Source organism: Ipomoea triloba, chromosome 4 (genome assembly GCF_003576645.1).
Source record: "Ipomoea triloba cultivar NCNSP0323 chromosome 4, ASM357664v1".
Taxonomy (NCBI): Eukaryota; Viridiplantae; Streptophyta; class Magnoliopsida; order Solanales; family Convolvulaceae; genus Ipomoea; species Ipomoea triloba.
In genome coordinates this window covers 3,154,103-3,174,037 of record NC_044919.1, presented here as the reverse complement: position 1 = coordinate 3,174,037, position 19,935 = coordinate 3,154,103, and the positions used below count along the sequence as shown (strand labels likewise).

General features: G+C 36.7%; 5 protein-coding genes across 5 annotated transcripts; all 5 read right to left on the bottom strand.

Annotated features, from left to right (window-relative positions):
• Positions 1 to 2,209: 2,209 nt before the first annotated feature.
• LOC116017430 (senescence-specific cysteine protease SAG39-like) lies at positions 2,210 to 4,023 on the bottom strand. Its single transcript, XM_031258016.1, has 2 exons — positions 3,678 to 4,023; positions 2,210 to 2,808 (listed from the first exon to the last, which is right to left on the bottom strand). Exons 1-2 carry the CDS (start codon positions 4,015 to 4,017, stop codon positions 2,210 to 2,212), a joined length of 939 nt encoding a protein of 312 aa, XP_031113876.1. The 5' UTR covers positions 4,018 to 4,023.
• Positions 4,024 to 5,219: 1,196 nt separating this feature from the next.
• On the bottom strand, positions 5,220 to 6,972 carry LOC116014757 (ervatamin-B-like). Its single transcript, XM_031254706.1, has 2 exons — positions 6,543 to 6,972; positions 5,220 to 5,809 (listed from the first exon to the last, which is right to left on the bottom strand). The coding sequence occupies exons 1-2, from the start codon at positions 6,970 to 6,972 to the stop codon at positions 5,220 to 5,222; spliced, it is 1,020 nt and encodes a 339-aa protein (XP_031110566.1).
• A 1,151-nt stretch (positions 6,973 to 8,123) lies between these two features.
• On the bottom strand, positions 8,124 to 10,685 carry LOC116014755 (ervatamin-B-like). Its single transcript, XM_031254704.1, has 2 exons — positions 10,247 to 10,685; positions 8,124 to 8,713 (listed from the first exon to the last, which is right to left on the bottom strand). Exons 1-2 carry the CDS (start codon positions 10,683 to 10,685, stop codon positions 8,124 to 8,126), a joined length of 1,029 nt encoding a protein of 342 aa, XP_031110564.1.
• Positions 10,686 to 14,686: 4,001 nt separating this feature from the next.
• LOC116014746 (ervatamin-B-like) lies at positions 14,687 to 16,388 on the bottom strand. Its single transcript, XM_031254693.1, has 2 exons — positions 15,857 to 16,388; positions 14,687 to 15,270 (listed from the first exon to the last, which is right to left on the bottom strand). Exons 1-2 carry the CDS (start codon positions 16,386 to 16,388, stop codon positions 14,687 to 14,689), a joined length of 1,116 nt encoding a protein of 371 aa, XP_031110553.1.
• Positions 16,389 to 17,976: 1,588 nt separating this feature from the next.
• On the bottom strand, positions 17,977 to 19,738 carry LOC116014745 (ervatamin-B-like). Its single transcript, XM_031254692.1, has 2 exons — positions 19,300 to 19,738; positions 17,977 to 18,560 (listed from the first exon to the last, which is right to left on the bottom strand). The coding sequence occupies exons 1-2, from the start codon at positions 19,736 to 19,738 to the stop codon at positions 17,977 to 17,979; spliced, it is 1,023 nt and encodes a 340-aa protein (XP_031110552.1).
• Between the last annotated feature and the right edge of the window lie 197 nt (positions 19,739 to 19,935).

Below are 19,935 nucleotides of genomic sequence, written 5' to 3'. Positions count from 1 at the left end.
AAATTTTATGAAGATGCCCTTTTTAGTCTTTTTACATTTATCAGCTTATCAAAAAGCTAATTTTACCAAACACTTTTAAGCATAACAGCTAGTTTAATAGCTCACCAGTTTCAGCTCCTAACTTATAGCTTTTCAGCTTTCAGCTCCTTTTCAACTTTCAGCTACCTTTTCAGCTAGGTTTGCCAAACATAGCCATAATATTGCTTTGCAGATTGCAAGTGAATTTACTACATGCATAGTTTTCCAAAAAAAAAAAAACAAAAAACTACATGCATATAATCTATAGAACGGATTTGAATTAATGACTGCTTTAATTAGGTCCCCTTCTTTTGGTCATATTTTAACTTGTTTTCCTTCTTTGTTGTAAATATCAATAAATACCATTTACAAAAAAATTGAAACGTTCACACCAAGTTAATTGTGTGGCGTAGTGGTATTTGCCTTTGAAATTTTCTCGTCTTATCCTCCCATCTCCCCCCATTCCCAACCCTTAATTCATGAAATGATTGATTGAGTAGATGAATCATAATTCTCGTATTAGAAAATTAAATTTAATTATTTTCAACATCACACATAGGGTGTGTTCTGTTCACACATGAAACACTAATAACGACGACTTTAATATTTATTCTTGATATAACTAAATTTATAAACTGTCAAAGACCTTATGGTCTAGTGGCACCTTGTGGAGTCAATTGTTGACTCTTTGTGTTTCAGTAGATTGAGAAAGTAACTATGAACAGATATTTATTTGGAGGGATGATAAAATTACCCTAAAAAAACAAAAACCAGAAGATATTATTTTTCCCGAAAATTCTCAACCAATTAGCCAACGTGTGGTTTTTGTATGGCAACCGCAAAAATACCAAAAGGAAACCGTTGGTTCTGGCATTATATTATAATATTTATATTATATATTTGCCCCATGAAACCTAACCCTCTCTCGATTTAATTTTCTCTCTTCTCTCTGCGCTCTCTCTCGCGTCGTATTCCTCTTGTAGAAGAAATCTTCGGATTTTTTTTACAAGAGGATACATAAAAGATCGAAGAAGACGAGTAGGCCGGGCGGGTGATCGAAATGGCAAGGTGCATTTTGGATTTGGGAGCCCGAATTGCTTCCAGATTCAATTCTCACTGTCCTCAAACTTCTCGGATGTACTATCACCCGCCGTCGAATCAATGCGATGATGGAAGCCGCCGCATAAACAACCAGTCAAATGATGTTTCGGGAGGAGGCGTCGAGGCGCCGCCGCCGCATCGGGAGGGGTCCTGGACGGTTCCAAAGGATGATAATGTTGAAATCGACACAAAGGATTTCATTCTTTTCTACGGTTGGTGTGTTTAATTTGTAGCTAGTTACCAAAACTGATCGAGGCGACATAATGTGTGTACACTTTTTTTCATGTCATTTGATGTCTCTGTATTGTTTCATTAAGATTTGATGTTTGTCGATCTTGTTTCATTGAAAAAAAAAAAACCTTAATAAAAAGTTTTGAACATTTGATTTGTTTATTTATTTATTTTTTAAATCAAGAAAATAGGGACACCTAACACTGCAAGATCGAGAACTGTTTCTGGCTTAAAACGCCTATACTTTTTGTTGGAAGAAACTTGTGAAGGGGCTAGTGGTTCTTGATCAACTACCTTATTTTGTTCTCTATAGATATGAAGAGATTATTATAGTCTTTATATATGTTGAAACATCCAAGCTCTTCTTTAGAAGAATTGGGAGGGGGCTAGGTGACTCCTAATCAGTAATCACCCCCTATCTTCAAGGATATTAGTTACCTTATTTTGTGGTGCCCCATGCTGCGGAGAAGGCCAATTCCTACATTCTTCACAGCGGCCGATTAATCGCCTACTCCTTAGGGTTAGGAGCCGATCAATCCCCTACTCCTTAGGGTTAGGAGCCGATTAATCGGATGTCTAGGCGTGATTTCCTTTCAAACATTGATTACATTTTCCAATCGCCTTTCAAACCTTGACTATATTTTTCAATTCAGGACGTACCCATAATCTTAAGAGATTTTTTGTCACATTCATGTAGAATTGTTATTTTTTTTAATAAAATACATATATAGGCATTCAACCTATGAAGTTGATGACTAATTCTATTAGTTCAAACTTCAAACGACACTTGTTCAACATACATAATAAAACAACATTGTATATGTAAGTATAGTAGGTTATATTATGTTTCCCACATTGTTTAAACAGTTGGGTAAGAAGCATCCATGGCAATCCCACAAAGCCCTTCCGCAGCCTTAACACCCCTCTCCAACCTAAAATACCCATTTTCTCCCCATCTTTCACCCCACGAGTTCTTCACCACCCAATACTTCATCCCATTCTGGCCCCTTCCATATCCAACCACCGTCACGCCGTGGTTCAACTCCGTCCCACACTTGTTCGTGAACACTCCCCCCGAGTAAAACTGCAGTTGCAGTCCACGCGCGTCAATTGCCACGGATACGGGCTGGTGGGCGACAGCGCGGAGAAGCGCGGCCTCGCTGTTCCTCGGAACATCCTCGTAGCCGGCGACGGTCTTGGCGGCGCGGAAGGATCCGCGTTTAAGGTTGCAGGTGCCGTGGTCTTGGCCGCCGTATGGGTAGCCGGATTCGGTGGAGAGGCCGTTGTGGTTGATGATGTACTTGAATGCGTCGTCCATTCTTCCGCCGTGGCAGCCTTGGTCTCCTCCCCCCTTGTCGCAGTCCACCAGCTCTTGCTCCGATAATGAGATTAGTTTGCCTCCTGATATCTTCACGATCCCCTCCACGGCCGCCACGGCAGAAAATGCCCAGCAGCATCCTACATATATACATTTTAATTATTTATTTGTTTGCCGAGACAGGTTCGTGTGTGGTAGATTGAGTTTGACAGTAGCAAGGTTGGAATTACCCAGGATGACCATGATTCATTTTATGACATAAAATTTATTTTTAATATATTTGAATATCCATTTTATGTTTACTGAATATTCATTCTTTGATATACAAAACAATGAACATTCAGTACATAAAAAATGAACAATCAATATATAATAATAAAAATGAACATTTATCTATCATGTGGACCACAATCCGTAATACAGAGTATAATTTATTGAAAGTACCATTACAGCAATGTGGTAAACTCCTTGTGGGCATTGTTGGCATTAGTCTTCCTATCTAATAATGGGCTATGGGCTATGGGCTACTGAGACTCGTAATTTACTGTCCACTATCTTATCACACTATCAGGTCCAATCATTATTACGTCGACAATGATTCACACAGCTGTGTGGATAACACTATCAAATAATGTACATTTAGTATAAAAATAATATATTTTTAGTATATTAAAATGTACATTGTATTCAAGAGATGTATATTATTTGTGTACTGAATGTATATTATATTGTATAATGTACATTCACACACAAATAATGTACATTTAGTATATTAAAAATGTACTTTTTGTTATGGTCTACACACAGTACTATATATGTCTATATGGACCATGATCTACACAATCATTTGCCCAGGATAGACCTCGAGAACAAGAAAATTTTATTTTTCCTGGACAACATTTTTGCGCCCAACAAAGATTCATGAATCATGGGAAGAAAGATTCATGAATCTGTTATAGAACATATCATTAAACATTAATTAGGTGAAAATTAAATTGTCATATATTACCACAAACGCCTTGATTCTTGACTGAAGTGACAGCTCCCTTTTTTCTCCAGTCCACGGCAGAGGGGACGGCGGTCACATTCTCGTACCTAAAGGGGGTGCTCCCCCCGGGGGGCCGGGGAAAGACCGGCCTCTTATATCCATTTTTGGTGGACGCAAATTCATCGTTAGTTAAATCTGCAAATTCGTTGATCCCCAAGGTGTAAGGCTGATCTCCAGCTTGATTGAAAGATTCAATAACCTTTACATTCTCTTTAAATATTTGAAACCGTTTTGCTTTCTCTGTCTCGTCTCCATACACTCGTCCATATTGAGCCATCCACTCCTCGTGTCTCTTCGCCATCACATCATCGTCATCCTCGTTTAAGCCCTGCAGCCACGTGGCTTCGATGCAACAAGCCAGAATAGCTGCAAAAATGATTAGATTCTTGATCAATATTCTTGACGCCATTTTTGTTCCTTCTTGAAGAAATGGTGAGTGAATTTGAATGGAGGATGGGTGGTGAGGTATTTGAAGTATATGTTTTCCGGCAAGTTATGCATGCATGGAGTTTGGTTACGTACACGCTCACCCTTTAGCTATACGGTTATGGTTTCTCGTTTAGTATGTCTTGAGAGTTAAGAGCTAAGGCTAGATAGCTTCTTGGAATTGTACTCTATTTACAACTTCATTGGGATGTCTTTTCTAATTATGTATATATTGAAGTTAACTTCTTTCAAGGTATGCATGTCATCAAAGTATTTTAATATATTATGTTAAATAATCCAAGAGAAAGTCATCTCATAGGGTTATGTAATATCAATAATGGTTATAATTTAATTTGCTACTATTATAAAAAAAATTTTACTATAATTTGAGATTATATTTTTTGTTGCACGTATAGTTGTCCATCAATTCTTTAGCCTCTCTAAGCCCTATTCAATTTTATTTGTGCCTAAACAATAGACCAACATGGCCCCATCTCTCCCTATCGAATATTCAACTCTCTTACCGTGAAAAATGTTCAATTAGAACGCATACTCTCTTCTCTTTTTTTTCGCCTTACTTACCTGACATATTGATTTATTAAAAGAGTCACTAACTAGCTTTTTTTTATTCATTTATTTGTTAAAATTCAAACACGTGGAAAGAGTTTTACTCTATGGAATATAGTTTATATTTTTTTTTATATGGTGGATTGCTATTTAATTTGATTAGCTTGACTAGACTAGTTAAATTATATCTGATTTGTTGAATAAAATTTTAATAATTTGAATCAAAATATTACATTATAACTTTTGATTGAATACATATATTTTGAATTTAATTAAAACATTCAAATATGGATCTTTGATTCAAAGTGTATTATTATTATTAGGAACATAACATCAAAAGTTCTAAAATAACCTGATGATAAAAGGTTAATAGTCGTGCAGATTGGATGAGGATGATGAATGTTATTAAGCACGTACGCTTAATTTGTGATTTACAATAATGTTTAATGATTTACTATAAGTGATCTCATGTATGTATATATAATTGAGTGATTTTATTGGGAGGTGACTTTATTTTCCTGGAGTTGGGAAAGAAGGTCCAAGGGCAATGCCACAAAGTCCTTCCTTAGCAGGAATATCCTTAGCCAACCTTATATACCCCTTGTCTCCCCAAGTCGCTCCCCACGAGTTCTTTATCAGCCAAAACTTTTTCCCCTGCAAAACGCCGTACCCAACCGCCACCACGCCGTGGTTAAGTTTGGTGGTACACCCCGTGTTCACAACTCCGCCTTTATAGAACTGAAATGCCTTCCCGCCGGCGTCCACGCCCACGGATACGGGCTGCTTCGACACGGCTTTCATGAGGGCCGCCTCGCTGCTGGGCGGGACGGTTTGGAACCCGCCGATCTTAGCGGCGACTACGGATGCCCTTTTCGGGTCGCAGACTCCTTTCTTTCCGGTGTACGGGTAAGTGGCTTCGGTGGCTATGCCTTTGTTGCCGACGACGTACTTGAATGCGGCATTCATGTACCCTCCGTTGCACCCGCCGCTGACTTTGTCGCAGTCCACCAGTTGTTGCTCCGACAATGAAACTAGTTTTTTGGTGGTTATCTGGGTGATCCCCTCCATTGCCGCCACCGCAGAAAATGCCCAACAGCTTCCTGCATACACAACCAGGTAAATCAATTTAAGTTATCTCACTTGACAGTCAGTCAATAGATTGATCCTAATAAGACTCAAACTTAACCTTGTAGTAAGGCTTCAAAATTTAGTCTCATACTATTGCTTTTGTTATTCTAGACTATCATATTTTGGACACTTTTGATTCTTTCGACGGGTGAAACGCAAGGGTATTTTCATCTCTTCAACTTGTATTATTATTATTTTCCGATCCAATGATTTAATTCTAGCTGAGGTCGTCCATCATCTTTGGTGGTTATTTCAAATTTAGTCCCAACTAACCATCATTTCAAATTCATTCCGATGAAACTCTATTTTTTCAATGACAAAGAAAAGGTGACGTGCATCAAGTCAGGCAATGGACTACTATGTTACAAACCAGGGCGAATACAAAAATATTTGTCAAGCAACACATGGTCAACAAAGTTGATAATAAAATCACATACTCTGTATTTGACAAAAACTTGTGTGAGACCATATCATGAATCCTTGTCCGTGAGACGTGTTGGGTCAAGATGAAAATGTATTACTTATACTCGAAAATATAATACTAATCAGAAATAAAGTATTTATTACTTATATAATAAAGTGTAATACTTTTGAAGAAAAAAATGTAATACTTTTAGGTTTAATTTTCATTTAAAAGTGTGACCGTATATATTTATATTTATATTTATATTTGTATAGTATATATACTCATCACAGTACACTTACCACAATCAAGTTGAATCTTGGCGGGTGTAACAGCTCCCTTTTTCACCCAGTCCACTTCGGAGCCAGCACTCACGTTCTCGTACATAAATGGAGTTGTCCCGGAAGGCTCCGGCATCAAGCATGCCGTTTTTTCTCGAAACTCGTCATTAGTTAAATCCGCGAATTGGTTGACTCCTAAGGTGAAAGACTGGTTTTCGACCCGATTAAAAGAGTCGATATACTCCGCATTGTCTTTGAATATACTGAACCGTTCCATCTTTTCTGTCTGGTTTGCATACACTCGTCCATATTCAACTATCCACTGCTCGTATCTTTTCACCATCTCCTCGTCGCCGCCGTCTAATCGCGTGGCCTCGTAGCAAGCCCACATCTCCAGCACTAGAACAGCTGCAACAACAATCATATTCTTGTTGTTCAGTCTAGGAGCCATTCTTTTAATTTATTCTTTTATCCTTAAAAGAGTGCCGAGATTTATAAAATTAAATACGACTAAGATGAGGCCAAGTTTATGGTTTTCAACTTGGACAAGGCGGCAAGATATGCATGTTACTGATGATGTTTGGTGCTTCCGTACACGATGGCTGCTTTCTGGTTTTCATCTTTATAAAGTGAATCAATCTTCAAGTTGTTGGATTTCAGCTGACTTATAAACAATTCAAGGGCATAATTGTACTTTCATGATTAATTTAATGAATTTTTATTTGTTTGTTTTTTTTGTCATAAATTTATAGAGCAATACTCATTAAAACCGATTTTATTATGCACATTAAATATTTACTAATTTCAATAATTTATTATGAGAATCATATTTCATCCATTCAATTGGTTTAGAAAGTATGTATGGACAGATCCTTCATCCTAATAGAATCAACAGTATTCAAAAAAAAATAAAATGTAATTTAACAACAAAGCATCTATTGTTAGTGAATAAAGAAAAGTGGAAGCAACCCCCAACGAATTCAAGTGGATTATATACAGTTGTTTGATAATCTCAGGTTTTCATGTTTGACTTTTCGTGAAAGTTGTTTATTGATCTTTTTGTTTGACTCTGTCAACTATGGATAGCCTGATTTACCTAGTTGTACTTGTGGTCCTTTTTCAACTAATAAAAAGAAAAAGAAAAAAAAAAAAGAGTAAGCAACCCAGCTAAATTGGTGACAAATTTTACTGTGGACCATGGTCCAAAATGATGTCGTTTATTTTAATGAAAATAAATGGCACCGTTCCGTGTAACTAGTTCTATTTGTATAATATATTCAGTTTCATTTTATATACATTATTATAGTTTCATTTTAGCACAACTAAACTTTCATTCTGTTTCAACTACAGTTTCAATAGTCTTATTACAGCGAGACATGTTTTAGTCATTTATTTGTGCTCCATCAGTAAAAGTAAGACATGTATTAAGAGTTTTACTTTGGAGTGTACTTCTCATTTTCCATGACGTGATAAAAGGCTAATAGTTGTGCAGACGGGATGATATATAGATGATGAATGTTAACCACATTACAATGTTTAATTAATTTATTGATTTACTATAAGTCATCAATATAATGATTGAGTGATTTTATTGGAGTGGCTTTATTTTCCTGCAGTTGGGTAAGAAGCTCCTAAGGCAATGCCACAAAGTCCTTCCTTAGCCGCAACATCCTTTTCCAACTTCGCATATCCCTTTTCTCCCCAACTCGCTCCCCACGAGTTCTTTATCAACCAAAACTTTTTCCCCTGCAATTCACCGTACCCAACCGCCGCCACGCCGTGGTTAAGTTTGGTCGTACACCCCGTGCTAAAAACCCCACTTTTATAGAACTGAAACTCCTTTGCGCTGCCGTCGATGGCCACGGATACGGGCTGATTCGCCACGGCTTTCATGAGGCCCGCCTCGCTCTTGGGCGGGACGGATTGGAACCCGCCGATCTTAGCTGCGGCTACGGATGCCTTTTTCGCGTCGCAGGCTGCTTTCTTTGCCGTGTATGGGTAATTGGCCTCGGTGGCTATGCCTTTGTTGCCGGCGACGTATTTGAATGCGGCATTCATTGACCCTCCGTCGCAGCCCTTGCTGGCTTTGTCGCAGTCCACTAGTTGTTGTTCCGACAAAGGAGTTAGTTTTTTGGTGGATATTTGGGTGATCCCCTCCATTGCCGCCACTGCAGCAAATGCCCAATAGCATCCTACACCACCAAAAGAGATATGTGCACTGAATCAACCTTATATGCTAAACTTAGTCAACAAAAGAATTAGTAGGAGATAAATCACTATTTTCAAAAAAAAAAAAAAAAAAAAAAAGGAAAATGACACTTTTTCCCCCTATGTTATGTGTATATAGCACTTTTCTCCCCTGTGTTATTAAAGTGGCAGTTTTCCTCCCTGAAATGTTAAATTGACATTGTTACCCTTAACAATAATTATATCATTTATTTTTCTTCTCCAACAAATTATTATTTATATGTATAGATGATCATGATTCAGTTCGAACATAACCAAACACTGTAACAATCATATCGAAATAGTATGGACAGTTCTGGTTACGATTCAGAACCGAAAAATTTAAAATTAAATAATTGTTGCACCGTGAACCGGAACTTAACCACAGTCATATATAGTGAAAATAATCAAACACTTATTTTGATAAATCGGTACGGTTCGGTTCCAATTTCGATTTCAAACCGCCAATCAAAACTTATGTATTTATTTACTACGCATTTATTTTTATAATTTTATTTCTTATTTAAAAATAATCTAAATTTAAAAATTATTTTATTTTATTTTTTCGGTTCTGAATCGTAATCGTAACTGTCTATACTATTTAAGTTCAATTGCTACAGTGTTCGATTAGGTTCGTATCGAACTGTGATCTTCCATACATATTAGTAACAATTGATTGGAGAATAAAAATAAATGAAATAGTTATTTTAAGGACAAAAATGTCAATTTAACATTACAAGGGAGAAAACTACCACTTTTAAAATAACTGAGGGGGGAAAACTGCCACTTTAATAACACAGGGGAGGAAAATGCTATAAGCATATAACATAGGGGGAAAAAGTGTCATTTTCCCAAAAAAAAAAAAAAAGTAGCAGATAAATCAGTTTAAGTAGGCCAATAGGTTGTTCCAAGTAAGAGTCAAACCTAACCTTATAGTTACCAAGTCAACCCGTCTAACTAATTTGATTAAAATACATTTTTTTGAGTTAATTTTAGGGAAGTTCCCTTGTATTTGCAGCATTTTCAAATTTAGTCTTAAACTATTGTTTTTATTATTTAACACTCTAGACTACCATATTTTGGACACTTTTGGTCATTTTCACTAGTGAAATCATATTTTAAGCAATGTATTTTTTGTCTCTTCAATTTTTATTATTATTTTCCCAATGATTATAACTGAGTTCCATTGTCTTTGATAGTAATTTCAAATTTAGTCCAAGACAATAGTTTTTGTCATTTAACATACCACATACTATTATATTTTGGACACTTTTTTTTTTGTCCTTCTGGTGGAACTTTATTATTTTAAGAAATGGTCCAAAGTATGATAATTTGGATTGTTAAATATTGTTTGGAACTAAAATTGAAATCGACACCAAATATTTTTGAAGAAAAATGTAACACTTTTATGTTTTGATTTAAAAGTATTAAATTTTTACACAAATGTGACCATATATATTTATATTTGTAATAGCCTATACTCATCAAAGTACAATTACCACAATTAGCTTGATTCTTGACGGCTGTAACAGCGCCCTTTTTCACCCAGTCCACTTCGGGGCCAGCGCTCACGTTCTCGTACATAAATGGAGTTTTCTCGGGAGGCCAGGAATTGCCCGGCATCAAGCGTGTCATTCTTGATTGAAATTCGTCATTAGTTAAATCCGCGAACTGATTGATTCCTAAGGTGAAAGTCTGGTTTCCGGCCTGATTAAAAGAGTCGATATACTCCGCATTGTCTTTGAATATACTGAATCGTTTTATCTTTTCTGTCTGATTTGCATACACACGTCCATATTCAACTATCCAATGTTCGTATCTTTTCACCATCTCCTCGTCGCCGCCGTCTAAGCCCCTGGCCTCGTAGCAAGCCCACATCTCCAGCACTAGAACAGCTGCAACAACAATGGTATTCTTGTTGTTCAATCTAGGAGCCATTCTTTTAATTTATTCTTTTATCCTTAAAGAGTGCCGATCGAGATTTATAACAGTATGCATAATACGACTAAGATGAGGCCAAGTTTATGGTTTTCAACTTGGACAAGGCGGCAAGATATGCATGTTACTGATGATGTTTGCTGCTTCCGTACACGCTGGCTGCTTTCTCGTTTTCATCTTTATAAAATGAATCAATCTTCATGTTGTTGGATTCCAGCTGACTTAGCTTATAATTGTAGTTTCATGATTAATTTAATGACTTTTTATTTGTTTTTTTTTTTTCTCATAAATTTATAGAGCAATACTCAATAAAATGTATTTCATTATCTGCATTAAATATTTACAAATTTCAATTATTTAGTATTAGAATTATATTTCATCCATTTTAGAAGATAGTGGACTGATAAGGAATATTCCCTATGTACACATCTCTATACATTCTCTATATATACCTGCTCAGTATCCAGTCACATCACAAAAAGAATCATTCATAACCTTGACTAGGCATGGGCATTTCGGTTCGGTTATGGACCGAAAAACCGATCGGTCCCAAATGTGCAGGAACCGAAAACCGATCGGTTTTTTTTTTATATAAAATATATATATATATATATATATATATTTGGGAATATATTAGATTAATAGATTATTAGGCAAACCCTAAGGCAGTCCAGTCCACGACAGAGCAGTTCTCGGCTTCACGCACGCAGCTCTCCGACTCCGACCTCACGCACGTCGCAACTCTCACGCAAATCTCCGACTCTGAAGTCTGACCTCTCTTCATCTCCGACCGGCTGGTGCTGGTCAGCTTCTAAAGTCTCTTGATGGTGGAGGTAAACTTTCCTTAGTCTTTTTCTAGTTAATATCCTATAGCTTACCGCCTTGACTTACGCATAATGTTCTTGATTTTAGGCCTTTAGGATATGATTTTGATGTTTTAGTTTTTCATTTGTAGTTTTTAATTGTTCATTTGTTCTTGTTCTAGGATTTTGAAATTTTTTAAATTTTTTCATTTTGATTTAGGGTTCTTGAATTTAAGGATATAATATCTGGCTATTTGAGTTTCAACTTGCCAATAAATCATCATAAATATTTATTCTAACTGAAATTGAATTCCAGTAACTGGAATGAATTCCAGTCCAGTGAACTGGAATTTTCACTGGACTGGAATAACTGGAATTGAACTGGAATTTGAATTCCAGTTCACTGGAAATAATTCCAGTGACTGGAATTAATTCCAGTTGAACTGGAATTGAAATTCCAGAAATTCAATTCCAGTTCACTGGAATGCAGTCAATGCACCACTGGAATTTTAATCTCAAACTTTATTTTAGATTTTTAGTAGTTTGATTATTATTTTAAATTATAAATTTGTAATAATTTTTGTTTTATTAAATATTAACTATAGATGGATGACTCTTCAACTTGTAATCAAGACACTCCAAGTCCAAATGAGTCAATTGAACCATCGGTCGGACAAAAAAGAAAACGTTCAAAAAGTGGACTTCCACCAAAACCAACGCCTTCAAGGTCGGATGTATGGAATCACTTTACTAAATTTGAGGACAACAAGGATAAGTGTAAATGCAATTATTGTCATAAAGAGTTTAAGTGTCCAACAACTAGTGGCACTAGTAGCTTGAAAGCACATAATCAAAGATGTAATGCATTTAAGGACCATCTTGATAGTGCAACTCAACAAAATCTAACCGTACATGAAAGTGCAAGTGTTGTTAAGGGTGGTAGTAGTAATCTTGTGGCGGTTGGGTTTAATCAAGAAGCTTGTAGGAGGGCAACTGTTAAGATGATTATTATGGATGAATTGCCTTTTTGTTTTGTGGATGGAGATGGATTTAAGGAATTTTGTAAGGTTGTGTGTCCGAGATTTATTATCCCTTCAAGAAGAACAATCACAAGAGATGTAGTTGAATTGTATATAAAAGAAAAAGCTTTACTTAAGAGCATGATTAGTGAGTCTAGAGTTTCTTTAACTACTGATATATGGACTGCAAGTACTACTACTGTCAGTTATATGGTTATCACTGCTCACTATATTGATGTGAACTGGCAATTGCATAGAAAAATTATCAGTTTCAAACCAATTTCTGATCATAAAGGTGAAACAATTGCAAAAGAACTTGAGAGTTTTGGGATATGTTATGTTTCAAGTTTGTAATATTTGGAGTTTGGGATATTAGTAGTATGTTTGAACTTTTATTTGCTATTTCGTTATCTAATGTTTAGATTTTGGATATTGATTATGTGAATATGTATTATTTGGTAGTATGTTCAAAAACATAGGAAATGTTCACATTCAAGGGTCTAAAACCGAACCGAAACCGAACCGAAATAAAACCGAATCGAAACCGAACCGTTTTAAACCGAACCGAAACCGAACTGAATGCTAATGTTAAACCGAATGGTTTAATTTTTTCAAAACCGAAAAAACTGAACCGAAAACCGAAATGCCCACCCCTAACCTTGACCGACTATAGGCTTGACTTTGCTGACCTAAATGCAATAACTGAGACAGCTAGGAGCCTAGGAACTACAATAGCACTTCGCTACTTAGAGACAAATCGTGACGGTCGGAACATGCATCTTTTGCAGGGCTACTGTGGAATCTAGACCTAGACGTCTCATTAGTGGGCAGTCAGGAATTTGAGCACATGTGACCATTAAGGTGTTATTCCTGAGCTTACCTGTTGCATGCCCAACATTTGTCAGTTATGTCGAGCGCTCGGCATGTGTCCCTTTCCTTCTTTATAAATACTGAATTATGACGAGGAGAGGGACTTTTTGGCATTCTCACCTACCACGTATATGCTCGTAACTCTCTGACCTCTATTTAGTTATCTGAGCTTAAGCCTTAAACTAACAAGCAGACCAATAGGAGATTCATTCGCGATTCAACCTCGATACTTATCCGTATTTGTGGGAACCAACATATTTACTACATCAAGTAATTTTATAATAATCACACCTGGGAGTTTGATTGGGATATCATAATCCGAATACAAATAGGAACCAACATGGTATTTGAATTTGGGTCACACTTGTGTGAGACTGTCTCACGGATCCTTATCCGTGAGACGGGTCGGGTCGGGTCAAAGCACCATGCAAATGTCATACTTATATGTGCAAATGTCATACTTATATACTCAAATATAACACTAATCAAGAATATAAATTTTGTTACTTATAAGAGAAAAAGTAATATATTTTTCATAATAAGTAATGTTGACAAGTGGCCCTTACTTATAAGCTAGGGTAAATATAATTCTTTTGAGGAAAAATGTAATACATTTAAATCGAAATGTAAAAGTATTGTATTTTCCCTTAAAAGTATAGTATTACATTTGCCCTTATAAGTAACAAAAATTGTATTCCTAATTAGTATTGCATTTGAGCATATAAGTATGACATTTGTGCATATAAGTGTTACGTTTGCATCTTGACCCGACCCGTCTCATGGTGAGACGGTCTCACACAAGTTTTTGCCTTTGAATTTAAATATAACAGTAACGCTTAAAACCTTTAAATCAAACACACCTTAGTTTTCAACTTTCAATTGAATCACATTATATCATTAAGCTTATTAACAATACTAAGTGTATGATTGGTTCGCACATGAAAATCGTAATCACAGGATATCATGTTTGACTTTTAGTAAAAATTGTTTATTGGTGTCTTAGTTTAAACCAGTCAATTGTTAGTAATCTGATTTACTTAGTTATGGTCTTCTTTTCAACTAATAAAAAAGAAAAACTTAAGAACAACCCAACCAAATTGATCGAATATATAGTTGCATTGGAAACCACAAGTTCCAAGGCGGTTTAACTGGGTGGGAATTGTCTATTGATCTCTTAGTTTGAGCCTAGATATACAGAGTTGAAATATTTTATTACTTTGATTTTGAACTTTAAGTAATTTAAATAATACAAGTAATTATAATAATTTATAATAATCATAAGCATATATATATGTATATATATCTTGTTCTATGCAACTGGAAAAGAAGGTTTGGTGGCAATCCCACAAGCCCCTTTGGCATCACCGGAATCCTTCATCAACCTTATGTATCCATTCTCTCCCCAATGTTCTCCCCACGAGTTCTTTATCAGCCAAAACTTCCCCTCCGACGATTCCCCGTACCCCACCACCGTCACGGCGTGGTTCACCTTCGTCGTACACTCCTTGCCGTACACTCCGCCTTTATAGAACTGAAAAGCCATTCCCGTGGCGTCGATTGCCACCGACACCGGCTGATTGGCCACCGCCTTCATGAGCTCGGCCTCCTTGAATCTGGGGACCCACTGAAATCCCTTGAGTTTGGCCTCGACTTGGGACGCCTTGTCTTTTTGGCAGTGGCCCATTTTCATGGTGTATGGGTAATTGGATTCGGTGGTTATGCCGCCGTTGAAGAGGACGTAGAGGAATCCGGCGCCGATCCAGCCGCCGTGGCAGCCCAGGCTTATGATGTCGCAGTCTAAGAGTTGTTGCTCCGATAATGAAGATAGTATTCCGGCTCTTATCTGTTTGACTCCCTCTATTGCAGCCACAGCAGAAAATGCCCAACAACATCCTGCATGCAATTTTTTTTTTCAATGTATGTTTTTGTCAAGTGGCAAGTAATGTCTCTCCCAATTGGGAGGTAACATGTTGAGACAGTATAGAAGTTGAACAGATATTATGATTCTTCAACAGGTTGAGACAGTATAGAAGTTGTACTATGAACAGATAGATATTATGGCTAATGGACTATGATACTTTTCTCAAATTAGGTCATTAATTATCAAGATATCCAATTTTAGTGTATGACTGACTATTCGGTTGCTTTCACATTTGGTTTGTTGCTCAATTTTTTCAGCCAACCTAAGCCGGATAAAGCACATAGTCACTTTTTGGTACTTTTTTTTTTTTTTTTTACATTTCAGTGCCTTTTTTTTTGGCTTGACTGGTATTATTTTTTACTTTTCGGCTTATGTTGGTCAAAAAATTGAACAAGAGATTAAATGCAAAAGAAATCGAATAGTAATGCAATAAAATTGAAGATATTAATAGTTAGGGCCGGGATATAATTTGAAAAAGGGTATTATAATCAAGGGTCTAAAAGTATTTTTAAAAAAAGAACTCATTCTTAAATTTTGTTATGAGTATTAATTAATTACCACATTGTCTTTGATTTTTGACGGCAGTCACTGCTCCCCTTTTTACCCAATCAATGGCGGGTGGAACATCCGTCACGTTCTCGTACATAAATGGCGTACTCTCAACATAGGGTGGGCTCTTGTATCCCATTCTTGAAGATTTAAATTCGTCGTTGGTTAAATCTGCAAACTCGTTGATCCCCACGGTAAAAGTATGGCTCCCAGCCCGATTAAACGAGTCTATAAAATTCACATTCTCTTTGAATATATTGAACCGCGCTACCTTCTCTGTCTCGTTTGCATACACTCGTCCATATTCAACTATCCACTGCTCGTACCTCTTCATCATTTCGTCATCGTCGCCTAAGCGCCACCGTGCTGTGGCTTCACAACAAGCCCACATCTCCAACACCAAAATGGTTGCGAAAACAATAAGGTGTGTGTACTTTCTTGAACCCATTTTCTTCTGTTGTTTCCTTACTTCGTATTTGAAGTAATTAAGGTTTATTATGAAGAGGCCAGGCAGGTGAGTGCAGGGATTTATAGCAGCCATAGTATATGTAATATGAAGAGTATGTTTTTCGCCTCACCACTCAACTACACAGCAAGTTATGCATGTTCTTGATAGTGTTTGGTGGTTCCGTATACACTATATCATGGTTTCTTGTTTTTATTCTCTTGACGGAAATGATCTATTTGAAATGATCTATTTGATTTATTTTAGTACGAAAGTTATGTTACATTAAGATAATGTTTTTATAATCACATTTAGACGTTTGATTGAAATATGGTAATCGAAATTGAAATAGAAATAGCACCCCAATGTTAATTAGATTTGAATATAACAGTAACGTTTGAAAACTATAAGCCAAATCCCCATTAATTTTGAACTTTCAATTTAATCACATTATATCATTAATTTTAGTGACAATACTAAGGCAGTGTTTGACAAATGATTGTTAGCTGATTGCTTATAGTTGATTGAGTTAACTGATAGTCAATAGTTGATGGGTTAACTGGTTTGACCAGGCAATAGTATTAGGTGATTATAAAAATGTGTTTGGTAAATTAACTATTTATTTTTAGTTGATTACAGGTAAATGACGTATAAGGATATTCATAATAATATTATTATTTTATCTTATTTTATTAATTTTTTATTTTAATAATAATAACAAAGAACAAAAACTAAAAATAAATAAATAAATTAAAGACATCGGCTCCCCTTTGTGATGTGGGAGAAGCTTATTATAGAATGAGGAGCATTGAGCTCCTCTTATAAAGGAGCTCAATGTATGTTCCTCTTCAAGCTGATGTGGGATCCCACACTAGAATTTTATTGAATGAGGGGCTTTGAGCTTAGCCTTTCTTTAAGATCAGATGATGTGTGACCAGTTTTGATTCTTTTTTTTTTAATTTTTCTTGCACATCCAATCTCACATAATTGAGCCTTGGGCTCAGTTTATTTATTTATTTATTTTTTTAAATAAACAGAGGGGCGTTTTGTGGAAAGAAATTTATTTTCTTAAAACGTCATTTTGAAACGTTGTTCAAAGTAATGTTTCGAATTTTAGTATTTTGAAGCAAAACGTTGGATTACCAAACACTCAAAATCACGTTGTTTTTCAAAACATCAAAAATGGCTCATCGGCCAAAATTTTGCTCCAAGAGTGGAGTTCTTTTGAGTGGGTTTCTTAATAATGTTTTTGCAGGCCAACAATATGATGGAGAATAGAGGAGGGAAAAACAAAATGTTAGAAATAAAATAGAAGAGAAAACATATATGATTTACATGCCGGCACTCTAAAAAAAACAACTGATGGTCATGTTCTAACCTCCAATTGCGACAAGCGAACAAAATAGTTTAAAAAAAAAAAAACAACAACAACGACTAATGGTTCTGAATTTCAATTTGACTCGTCACATTAGTTATATGTTGTTGACTTGATAACTACAAAGGTAAAAGTTTAATTCCAACAGAAATAACTTATTGGTTTTAAGCAAGTCTCATTGTGGTAAGTAGCAGATAATTTTATTATTTTAATTTCAAATTTTAAGTAAGTAAATATAAATATAGATAAATAATACAACAAGTAATTATAATGTATAATCATCGTAATTCGTAAGTAGCAGATCGTGTTCTATGCTTTCGGAAAAGAAGATCTCGTGGTAATGCCACAAACTCCTTTCTTATCGCCGGTATCCCTCATCAACTTTACGTATCCCTTCTCTCCCCAGCTTTCTCCCCACGAGTTCTTTATCAGCCAAAACTTCCCCTCGTCCTCCACCCCATATCCCACCGCCGTCACAGCGTGGTTCACCTTCGACTTACACTCCTTGCCGTAAATTCCCTCTTTGTAGAACTGAAACGCCGATCCGCTAGCGTCGATGGCCACGGAGACGGGTTGGTTTGCCACAGCCTTCATAAGCGCCGCCTCATTGTAGCTGGGGACCCACTGAAAGCCCTTGATTTTGGCCGCGAATTGGGAGGCCTTTTTGCGTTGGCAGAAGCCCTTCTTCATGGTGTATGGGTAGTTTTCTTCGGTGGTTATGCCGCCGTGGATGAGGACGTAGAGGAATCCGGCGCCGATCCAGCCGCCGTGGCAGCCCAGGCTTATGAGGTCGCAGTCTAGGAGTTGTTGCTCCGATAGAGAGATTAGCTTTTCTGTTTTTATCTGGGTGATTCCCTCTATTGATGCCACAGCAGAAAATGCCCAACAACATCCTGCAAAAAATTTTTTTTTTTGGATTTAATTACTATGTTTCATAAATGATGGATACCCCAAGAATGGTATCCAGTCTAGAGAGCCCTTGTATCTGGAGCCCGCCAACCGACTCTTTTACCCAGTTGGCCCGTGGACAGGAAACGAAGTCTCAAATAGCCCGGTTGATGTCGGCAATGAAGTCGCGACACCCGACTGGGCGCGGCACTATGAATCGGCGAGATAAGGGATTCACCGCGAATCTTGGCAAATTTGGCGGGATTCTTTCCTAGTTCAGATTTGACAGTATTTATGGGGTTTGAGCAATTTAAATATACTCTGTATTTCCTAAAGTTAAATTTGTTAGGTTTTTTCTTTGTTTGCTTTCTAAAGCCAATAATCTTGTATAAATACTCCTCGGGTCACATTGTAAAGCATTTTGATTCGAATGCAATTGAAATTACTCCTGAATTTCTACTTTATTATTTTTTTTCTAAATTTTACTATAGTGTTTGACTAGCCGAATGTTTGTCTTGTGGTCATAAAACCAGCAATAAACATTTTTAAATTTGTTGGGTGTAGAGGAATCCCGTTGTCACTGCCCGGGGTAAACCTAGCTGGTCAGTTATGTAGGTTGTACATAGCTGACCAGCTCAAACCAAGAAAGCTAGCAGCTTTTACTAAAAGTCAACTTGTAACCTTGTGGTTATAACTCAACAGTTGAATTTGCCATTCTTAAAATTTATTATGAGCAATAATTACCACATTTTTGCTGATTTTTTACTGCAGTCACTGCACCCTTTTCTACCCAGTCCACAGTGGTAGGAACCTCAGTCACGTTCTCGTACATAAACCGCGTCGTATCGATATAGGGTGGGCTCTTGTATCCCATTCTTGAAGATTTGAATTCGTGGTTGGTTAAATCTGCAAACTCGTTGATTCCCACTCTAAAAGTGTGGTTTCCCTCCTGATTGAAAGAATCGATAAAATTCACGTTTGCTTTGAATATATTGAACCGCTCTACCTTCTCTGTTTCGTTTGCATACACTCGTCCATATTCAACTATCCACTCCTCGTACCTCTTCATCATTTCGTTGTCGTCGTCTAAGTGCCACCGTGTTGTGGCTTCGCAGCAAGCCCACACCTGCAGCACCAGAATGGTTGCGAAAACAATCAGGTGTCTGTTCTTTCTTGAACCCATTTTTCTATTATTTCCTTATTACTTCCTATTTGAAGTAAGATTTATTATGAAGATCAGAGGCAGATGAGTGCAGGGATTTATAGCAGCCATAATATGAGTAATATGAAGAATAATATGTTTTTGGACTCACCACTCAACTACCCAGCAAGTTATGCATGTTCTTGATTCCGTATACGCTGTCCTTCACAGCTATATAC